The sequence below is a fragment of the Charadrius vociferus genome, unplaced genomic scaffold, assembly GCF_000708025.1.
Source record: "Charadrius vociferus isolate BGI_N301 unplaced genomic scaffold, ASM70802v2 scaffold321, whole genome shotgun sequence".
Classification (NCBI taxonomy): domain Eukaryota; kingdom Metazoa; phylum Chordata; class Aves; order Charadriiformes; family Charadriidae; genus Charadrius; species Charadrius vociferus.
This window is the reverse complement of record NW_009646934.1, coordinates 2710046-2720650: the sequence shown is the minus strand read 5'-3', so window position 1 is coordinate 2720650 and position 10605 is coordinate 2710046. Positions and strand designations below refer to the sequence as shown.

The 10605-nt window shown below is 38.3% G+C and overlaps 1 protein-coding gene across 1 annotated transcript in view; it reads right to left on the bottom strand.

Annotated features, from left to right (window-relative positions):
• Positions 1 to 5609: 5609 nt before the first annotated feature.
• LOC104295105 (chromosome unknown open reading frame, human C17orf75) overlaps positions 5610 to 10605 on the bottom strand; it is a 5363-nt gene continuing 367 nt past the window's right edge. Inside the window, exons 2-10 of the mRNA XM_009894809.1 lie at positions 10328 to 10495; positions 9569 to 9694; positions 8994 to 9134; positions 8736 to 8793; positions 7929 to 8048; positions 7317 to 7381; positions 7058 to 7194; positions 6421 to 6524; positions 5610 to 5819 (exon numbers count right to left, since the gene is read on the bottom strand). Of these exons, the coding sequence (XP_009893111.1) occupies positions 5610 to 5819; positions 6421 to 6524; positions 7058 to 7194; positions 7317 to 7381; positions 7929 to 8048; positions 8736 to 8793; positions 8994 to 9134; positions 9569 to 9694; positions 10328 to 10495 (1129 nt within the window). The remainder of the gene's footprint in view (positions 5820 to 6420; positions 6525 to 7057; positions 7195 to 7316; positions 7382 to 7928; positions 8049 to 8735; positions 8794 to 8993; positions 9135 to 9568; positions 9695 to 10327; positions 10496 to 10605) is intronic.

The window sequence follows — 10605 nt, the reverse complement described above, 5'->3', positions numbered from 1 at the left end:
TGTAGAGCTCCTTCAGGGACATCTGCTGGCAGCATGGCGACAGCACTGATGGCATCCGGCTCTGAGCCTCTTGCTGATCCCTCATCCCAGAGAAGTGGCTCAGACAGCTGTGGGGAGGAAGAAGAAGAAGGAGGAGGGGAACCAGGTAGATCGAAGTCCATGGGGCTTGCAAATTGCACCTTTTATTCCTCGATGCTTGGAGGCAGGTGGAGATTAATTTTGCACACATTGGTACCAATATAGGATGGAGGAGGGGAAACATTGTAATGGAGTGATGGGAGAGGAGGTTACCAGAAACAATCTCTGAGTGAAGTATAGAGGAGTTGTAAAAATGCTGATGAGTTTACTATTGCTGAGTTCTTAAGACAACATCTCATGTCACTTTCTCCCCATCAGTCGATGAGGAATCTTGGCACTTACGTGGCATGTTGTGATTCTTCACTACTTGCTCCTTTAGCAGTCGTAAGTATTTTATGAATGGGAAGGGAGAAATTACTGTTGTCTGAGGTTGCTGGACTAGAAATAAAGCTCAGGGATTCTATGTCCCAAGACCTTGCTCCTTCTGATGGATTGTACTGTCCATATGTTTTAAATCAGATTAGATCAGTTTGAACTGGGGTATGAAGGCTGGAATCTGACACACTTGGAGCTAGTACTAAAATAACAGCTATCTGCTGACCTTACAAGACAGCTGCTGTTTCGTGCCAATATTTAGTCTCACAGGATCATGGGTAGGACTTTCATACGTACTTCAGTGAGTAAAGAGCTCAAAGTCTATCTGTTTACATAGATTCAAGCTCAACTCAATTGCTTTGGAAACCCCCTCCGTTGGCTTTACCCAAAGTGGAGCTGGAGAATATGGATGCAGTTCAACACCAGCAACCTCCGGAGGCAAACTGGGATCTAGAGAACAATGGCCAGCACCTCTGGAGGTTTAGCCTCTCTGAATATTGCTGCTGTTCTCTTTCTTTTGTAGTAGTGGCTGCTCTACAGTGCTCTGTGGTATGACTCAAAAATTCCTTCTGCAATCACTGATGCTGAGAGCTGGTTATAGTGGAGAACAGTGCATTTTGCAGCTCTATAAAGAAAGAATCACGTGTAAGACAGAAACCAAGCTTGTTTAAAGGTAAATGTATTTTTAATGTCACCATTGACCATTGGCTTTTGATTGGAAAAAGCTCTCTAATGAGGTATTTCTGAAATGCCAGTAGTAGTACAGAAAACTTATGTTTCAGGGTACTTTACAACACAGAGCACAAAATATTTCTTAGGCCTGATTTAAGTAGCAAAAATACCTTAATTTCCAGGGAGCTTAATAGGTAGGTTAGTCACTGGCTGTCTCCTGACTCCCCCACAGTGTCTGTTTAGTTTGCAAATAAAGCTAGATTTATGTAGCTTTTCTTTTGCTTACACTACTAATGCTAACAACGCATCCAAATGTTGAACACAAAGCACTAAACAACGTAATTTTCTGCCTTAAAATACTGAACAAATCATACTTTCCCGTTAAGGGCTAGTAAAACGAAATGATATTTGCAAGGTAAGATGCTATGGTATGTTTGCAAATATTTTTGTATTGTGTACATTCTGTATATTTTTGTTGTAACAGTATTATTTGAGCACAAAATCCATTAAATTTTTTTTGGTGGTGGGTTTTTTGTTTTTTATTGTTTGTGGGGTTTTTTTAAAGAAAATCAAGCTGCTCTACATCACATGCCAAAAAGCAACCAAGAAAAACTTTCAAAGAGAGTTTTGTAGGTTTATCTGCAGTTAAAGCAGTATTTAACAAAAGAGCAATTGGTTTGAGCTCTGCAATGTAATCTTTTAATAATGACTCATGTTTATATCTGTCTAAAAGCTAAAGGGGAAAGTGAACTGCTGCTTTATTTCTCCATGAGGTGTAACAAGGACACAGAACCAGCTTGTATTGGAACTGAGGTCTTGTCCCACTATTTGACAACGGACACTTTAGTGCAGTAGTGACCCCATAACTGCAGGGAAGTTGACGACCAAGTACATTAGACTGTTTAAAAATTTTTATTGGGCTGGAGGGTTGTTCTCTTTTAATATCAGTGTATATTGAATGTCTTAAAATCTCAGAGCCAACACATTCTCGTCTCTTGGATCAATAGTGGGAATGACATATCCAGGAAGTTCTGTAGGAAACCTCCAACTGATTTAGTTATTTTGAGATAACTAAAGTAAATTTTTTTTCACCAGTGTGGAAGGGGTGGCTTATTTTGAAAAAAATTTTGTGTTTTTGTTGGGAAACATTGGATTAAAGTGTAACTTTAAAGAAATGAAGATGTAACTAGCAGCAGTTCCTGTAGGGGAGGCAGATTACTGCTACCATATGTGGGACTTGGCGCTTGCTGTTAGTTTTCTGCACTTAACTGAGCTTTCCAAGACTCTTAAACCCCCTCATTCATTAGTTGAGGACTTTCAGTGAGAAGGTAAGTTGGGTTTTGCCAGTTAATACAAGAAGTGTTACTGTCTTCTAGCACCATACATCTTTCTTGCTGGCTAAAATAATTTTAGAAAGGCAAATTGAAGGACAGAAATATTGCCAATTCCAGCGTATCTGTTGCAGAGAAGGAGCCAAAAGCTGGCAGCCTTGATCACACAAACTCATAAAACTCATTATCATTTTATTCCCATAGCTCCAATTATGTTCTGTCTAGTAAGCATTGCTCCTAAGTGTTGGAAAGAGAAATACTAATTGGTTTATATGCTACTTCTCTGGGGGGTAGAAGGGGGGGAAACTCAAAAAACAAACCAGACCCCGATCTTTCAAACTGCAAGAGGTCTCTAGCAGTTAAATCTAAACTTGCATTCTTAACGCAGGCCTGGGGGATTTTTTGGTTGGTTGGATTTGGGTTTGGGGGCTTTGTTTGTTGGTTTTGTTGTTTTGTTTTGTTTTGTTTTCCCCAAAGGGTTTTGAATCAGACCCTTAAAACTAGAGTAAAAATCTTTCAGGTTTGGAAATTAAGTGCACGTCTCATCATCTTCTGACCTTTCATGTGTTTAATCCTGAGCTTTGAATAGCTGATTGCTAGAGGAAGTTGTCTGTAATACTCTCCAGGCATTCATGCAGCTAAACCAGCTGCTTCTGCATTATTTATTATGCTTTTGTTTAATTTCCTTCAGTTTTGTTTTTTAAAATAGAATTTATAATGGGAAGATGCCAGTAAAACCTGCAAATTTGTGAACTACCAGGGTGAATTTCAATGTGTGTATGTGTACTTGTGTGAGCATCTTGAGTTTAGTAGTTAGGTAACTGAACGGCAAAGTCGTTGCAAAGCTGGCAAAAGCAAGATGATATTAAAACAAAAGATGCAGAAAGCAAGAAGTTATGTTTTTCACAATGCCAGTCACCTTCAGCACTGGGAAAATTCAGGACAAGAAACTTGGAACAGAAAAAGCTGTGACTGAAGCTGTCCACGTGTAACAGAGTACTAATTCAGTGGGACTGTTACTGAGCAATGAACTCATTACCTTGGAGACAGGAAGCCCCAACAAGACTAAGCAAAGTTTCACAGTTAAGGTTAAAAGTATCTGGGTTTTGAAGAGTGATTTGTGATAATTTACCTAAACAAAACAAAACAAAAATCTTATTTAAATGAGTGTAGTACATGACAATAGAGTAACTCAGGTTATAAGGGATCTCAGAAGGTCTCTAGTCCAACCTCCTGCTCAAGACAGCGTCAACTAAGAGGTAGTGCAGGGTGTTCAGCACTTCAGCCAGTTTATCCTTGAAAAATTTAGGGATGAAGACTGGGCAAACCGATTGTGGTTGCATCTCAGGGAATGTTTATCACCACCAGCACTGCTGTGCCTGGGACTGACCTACTCTTTGTAAATATTAAGGTCAGCATATAGAACACCTGACCCAACTCTCCACCCAGCCACCAGCACAAGGAACAGGACAGGACTACTGTGATGCTTTCTTATACTCACAGCTACCTGTTCTTCACATCAACTATTTTTGCCCTTTTTTCTAAAGATGTACAAGAGCAACAAACAGTGACATATTTTATTGAGTGGCACAGCTTTATTCACTCATGAATAAAATATTCAGAAGGAAAACATTACTTCTCAGAGCTCCTGCAAATGAGAGAGTAAGGAGCTTGTTTTAGTTCAAACTACTTTTATTTTTTCCTCTGACCCGCCTCTATATGTTATGTCACCTCTGCTGTCATATGACACTTGCAGACTCCTGCACATTACACTAGCAGCTCCTCTGTGTTGTGTCAATAAAGGGTTTTAAACAGGAGATACCAAGGGTAACACTAATTTGTAATTTAATGTAGGCACACTATTAAGGATTTGAATGTGTTTTATTATAAACCTTATTCTAGGTTCAACACCGTGGTGTCACAGGACAGCATTCAACTTCTGTCATCACAGTTTACAGCTCTGGCAGAACAAACAGTGGAACTTAACTGCACTAGTAAGACTGTTAATGGTTATTGTTTCAGGGAGGATTGTTCAAATGTCCTAAGTTAGGTGTTCAAACACCCTCTGCTGCAAAGGAAAGCAACAGAGAGTTTTACTTATATCGGGTTTGCAGACCTTATATGGCCACTCAGAGGCCTCCTGAGTTTTGATTCCATCTGTAGCCAAAGATTTTCTTCAAGTATTCTGCTATCTAAATGTCCTATGATATGGGTAAGAATTCATTGCTGAAATACAATGAAATGTTTTAAAGTCTGAATAATTAACTTGGGAACTTAGTTTACTTCAATTTCTGAAAAAGTTTCTATTAATTTAAAGTTAGTATTTAATCTGTAAAATTTTCAGGTTTAATTCTCCATGACTGAAAAACATACTATTATTTACAGTTATGCAAAATGGGTACTAAGAACAAAGAAAGAAGGTCTTGATCACAACACAAACTAATGAAGAATGGGGTTCATCAAATAGCCTGGGAATTTAACATGTCTGTCCAGTGTATGTATGCATACATACGAGCACATACAAACCGGTTCGTAAAACTCTCTTCAGTCTTAAGGCAGTTTTATTTCGTACCAATTAACAAGTTGTTTATCTAGTAACAGAAGAACAAATTGCCAATTTGAAGCAAAATGTAGAAACTAGCTACAGACTTGTTACCTATGTTCTCTTACATAAACAAATACGATTAATTCATTTATTATGATTTATCCAGATGTTTGTGCTTCTTTATACATTAAAACAAAAGTAACCAGTTCTTAATGATTAGATATGATCACTTCAAAAATATTTAAAACACTTAACACTGAAATGCTTGCCAGGTAAGGGATTTGTGGGTTTGTTTGGGGTTGTTTTGTGCAATGACTGTAAAAACCAAATCTCATGATTTCCTCAGAAAAGGAGCAAGTCATTCGGAGAATCTGGTAAGTATGGAAAACTATGCAGGAATTTGCATGATCTGCTATTTACACATTTAAAAAGCTCATACTGCTTTATCGAAAAAAGAGAAAAGGCAGATGAAACTGCAACTTAGGTTTGATTTAGGTAATACTTTTAAATATAAATTAAAAATCCTGCAGTAGTGAAACTAAGCTGCACAGAAGAAATTAATGATTTATACAATACCCTCAAACAACTACAGAATAATTAAGATTATTTTAAGCCACTGATGTTTCTCTCATGAATTCCTCAAGGACGGTCACTACATTTCTGGCTTCTGGCATTTCTGCATGTTCTACTTTAACAATCTTCAAAAGGATGTCTCCACTGCCACAGTTCTTTAGAAACATGTAACACTTGAACAAGGCATAGTGGTTCATTTCAGCCTGGCGGATAAACCTCTTCAGGTTGTTAATGTCTTGTATAGCCTGGGAAAAGAGTAACAGAGCATCTTCTACATGGAAAGAAAACATACTATCACGTGGAAAAGTGGAGGAAGAATAGCAGAAGAAACAAAAGCATTTCCAATAGGAATTTTGTATTACCACTCAAGAGTAAACTAATAATTGAGTACTGCCTTTGATGCATATTACCATTGTTATTGTAACAATGCAAAATGTGTGGACACCACAACTTGATCATGTCCAAAGCTATATCAAGAGTTCTCTTCTCTTATGACAGATGACCTAAGAAGTGTTAACTGTCTATCCATGTTACTCAATTACATGATATTGTATGTGCACAGCTCAAATTAACAGTATTTTAAGGGGGAAAAAAAAAAAAGTGGGTTTTATTTTAAATATGAGAAAATGCCTTTGGAGTTCTCACTGAAGAAACTTTCACACTCCTTTACATTCTGGTCTTGTCAACTACAGTAAGCCAGTCCTCAAATTAAACTTCAGAGTTAATCAGCTAATGACATATAGACATTGTAAGTAACCTAAAACTTTTCTTTGCTGCAAAAAGAGTATTTGCTCCCTCAGTAACCCTGATGGCTTCTCCAAGTCTTTAACATATATGAACAGGTACCTTCAATTTAAAGTTTTCCAAAATCTGCTGGAAGAGAAATGGATTTCCACCTTCAGCACCATTCACAAAAGCATGCATCCAGTCCTCGCAGAACCTGTTGCTTCCTATTAAGTGTTCAGGAACACAAAGAAGAGATGAGAAAAAGTAAATAAGCTCAACATAAATATATAGCTGCATTCCTCTGGTTTAATCACTCTCACGTAATGACTCGTAATAGTATACCTGTGCCAGGACAAAAAAAAAAAAAAAAAAAAAAAAAAGGAAAAGAAAAGCAAACATAGCTGGTGATTACATGAAATTCTGTTCTGGTTGTTCAATCCCTTTTCACAGTATTTGTCAAAAATACAACAGGAAGAAAAAAGTTTTGCAGCTTCCCTGAAGTGTACAAGTCATAGTTTCACTGTCTGCAAACTAAATGCACTGTGGATTTTATTATCAACCATTTTCAAACCAGAGTTCCAGTGCATCAGGTAAAACAAGCTACTCTGCTATCTCAGAGGAAACCAGGTGTTATAGTTTCCAGCCAGAATCCAAACTTTCTGAGCATGCACCTATGAGCTTCTTCATATTCTCAACTCTCAGCAGCTGAGGGATACAAGCGGGTAACATGAAGAAGTATTCACAGCTGTAATCTCACCTGCATTATGCAACTGAGGCTGAGGTCCACTACAGTCTATAATCATTGACTTGTGCTGTTCCTCAGTCATGGCAATACACAAGGAGGTCATTGTTCCTTCCTGAACAAGTCCTTGGAGGCTGGCAGCTGCCAGAAACCTGACACAAAAAGCTCATGTGAACTGCTTGTTTCTTTACAGTTCCTTAACAGCAAGAACAGGAGGGTGTTATATGCAAAAGCCAAGTTACTCGCAGGTTCCTTGGTCTCAAAGTATCTTTACCTGCTGATGTCTTTTTCTGTTCTTTCATCTGCATTTTTCACTTCTACAGGAGTATAACTCAAAGCCTTAAAACAAAGAAAAAAGAAAAAAAGCTGGATGCAACTTCGATATTACTTCTGTTGCTATATTGCAGTTACTAGCAATAAATACATAATGTGATACTTGAAAAATTGTTCTTTTCAGAGAAAGGGTAGAAGCTAAGGGAATACTCCGTATTATAGTCATTGCAGCTGGTGTTGCATTCAGAAGAAATACAGCAGCTAGTCTATTTCCTATTCCTTCCAAACCCTCCTCAACCTTGGGGACTAGAGCTAGGATTAATTTATTTTCTGTTTCCAGTGAATTACATGAGGCACATACGCAATATAACATCCCTTTTGGTTCAGAGGAATTATAGTAGGGACAGTTTACTCACGCCGTTTCTAATTTTCTCATTCTAACTTCAATTTGGACACTACTATGTAATTTAAAATGAGTTAACTATGAAAATTGATAGAAGAAATTGCTATGTGCTTCCTTAGCAATAAAGCAGTGGAAAAGTACTTGCCCTGAATTAAAAAAAAAAAAAAAAAAAAAGAGAAGCTTTAGTTATCTAGTTTGAAATACACTTACAGCATGTAACAGAAAGGCAAGTTTCTCCTGGAAGAGCTGTACTACTCTCTGAATAGGGCATATGGCATTCTCAAACCAGCTTCTCAAGCAGGGATTAACATAGGTCTCCATGTTTTTTTGCTGTAACAAGTTGAAACATTGAAACTTTAACTACAAATTAGATTTCTATATAACAAAAAGCCTATTAATAATCTATCCAACCTAAGATATTTGGATGTCAGATCCTTCTTAATTTCAAACCACAGTACGCTAAAATAATGAGTTTGACATTTAAAGCCACACTTATGTGGAATATCAGCAATGAAGCGCTTTGCATTTTAATAAATAGACAGAACTGTAATATTATGGTATACACTGAGCAAAGACTATGCAACAGCAGATGGGATGAGACAGAGACTTAAAATGCATAGTTTCCATTAGAAAAATTGTGACAAGAACACCACTAATAATCCTTCCTTAACATTCAGAAGTGATAAGAACCTAGGTGGACATCGATAACTTTCCTGCAGACCATTACCTTTTATTAGTCATTCTTCTCTCTGAATCTAACTGCACATAACCTTTAAGAGATTTATGAGTGGCAGAAAAAAGCGCGCCCCCCCCCGCAGTCTAATTGACCCCCCCCCCCCCTTTTTTTCCCTTTTGACTTGTGTGGTTGATAGCATTTTAGACACCCACTATCACTACAGTGAATTAAGTATCTCTCACAGTGTTTCATACTAGTACTTAAAACACCTGTTTTGTCTTTATAGACTAAATCTTCCAGATTGTCTTAGTAATTGATTTGCATAAATAGTTAGGCCTTACCTCCAAATCGAGATTTATCTTCAGACTTTGAATGTATTTGTCCAGCTCAAGTCTGAAAGTATCTTCTTAAGGAAAATAAGATGCATCAGTTAAGACCTGCATTTTTCCCTTTCAGTATATGGCTGTTATTGACATTTTCAGTTACTGGAAGGTGTGCATAAATGGGCTGCTTTCAAGTAGGAAACAGACAAAATGAGAACGTAATTTCTACATCATCTCCTTCTCCACACAGATAAAGAAAGTTAAAGGTAAGGATATAGTTCCAGACCTTTCTCTGAGCCACCTAAGAAACAAACCACATATTCTGGAGCATTCATGTCTGATTCCAGTGTTGCCATTTCTAGAAGATTTTCTTGTTGGAAACGACAGTAGTAACAACCAACTTTATATTCTGGTATGCTATGCAGAAAAAAAAAAACAAAAGGAATTATCTTATTACACATACTTCACAATAAATAAGTGCAAAAAGCAGACGTGCATATTTCTGTAAAGAATTTTCGCCCGCTAGCACTGGTGGCTCCTATGGTCATATATAGAGCTCTTAGACTTCTTTTTTCCTCTGTGGTGCAATCAGAGTAGTTTAAAAGGAAATAGTCATAAACACATGTAGTATTTTTTAAGTGTTCAAACAGTAAATTATTTACTACAATATTTTTCTCAAAGCCACCTAGACAAAGAGGAAAGTGCCATTGTGTAAAGCTGTTACTAACAGCAGCAATAAACTGAGAAAATGGAATCAGGATTAAACTTAAGTGCAGCAGCAGATGACAAGATATGCAATGCTGCCAATGTTTCTTACAGTTTCTGATTCGCAAATAATTTTTAAAATTTACCTCAGCCCCACTGATGCTACATTTCCCATTCCTTCAAACAGGGCTCCTTTAGCAAGACGCTTAGCAATAAAACTGCGCAATTCAGTCTCTGCTTCAGCTGGTAAGTTAGTGTCCAGCAAGGAGAGGCTTTAAAAAACAAGAAGAAACAGTTAGCAAAAAGCAAATGTTATTGTTTTGTTTCTCTGAACAAGTGAAGAACCACCTGTGCCTAGAAGGGGGACCACTACGATCTCTCTCAGGCTTGGTTAATTCGCTCTGTGACTTCTGGCCCATCAGAAATGCATTTGGTGGTTTGCCCACGAGATCAGAAGACTGGAGTTGTAGTGTCAGCTGATGCTCAGCAGCTATGAACAAGTCACTGCCCCTCTTTGCTCCTGTGTTTCCCTAGTTGTAATAGAGGGCAACAACTCCATTACAGAGCATGTGGAAAGATAAGACGTCCGTTTAAAATTGTTTAACAAATTGTAATTATCTACATGAAGACCTAAGTCAATATAGAAATGTCAAGTATTAGTAGCAAACTCAAACTTTGAGTTCGAACTCAAAGATGATAGTTTAACACATTTGAGCTCTGTAATTGTATCCATTCCATAGGTATTCTAGAAAAAAGCACCCAGGCGATTTCAATATGCTTTCACAGAGATTTCTGTTTTAAAGGGACTTCTATGTACTTGGTTCGTATTCACCGAATAGCAACACGGCAGAGACTCCAAAATGGGGTGTTAAAGGCGATTATGTGGTTCTACAGATTGGCTCTACCTGAAGTCTTCCGTGGAGGGTGTCTCTGCCGCCGCAGTGCTGGGACTGCCATCCCTACTGCCCGCTCCTGGCTGCGGCGACCTGGAAACGGAGCCGTTCTTAGGATTGATGCTGCAGCCGTAACGGGGGAACAGGGGCTGCAGCGGGGAAAGGTATGGCCCGAGGGCGCTTTAAAGCAGGAGCAGGGAACCGGGACATGATGGGAGGGGAAAAAAAAATGTCCCCGGGAGGGATAAAGCGAATTCAAGCAGCTGGGAACTGACAAGGCCTGGAAACGG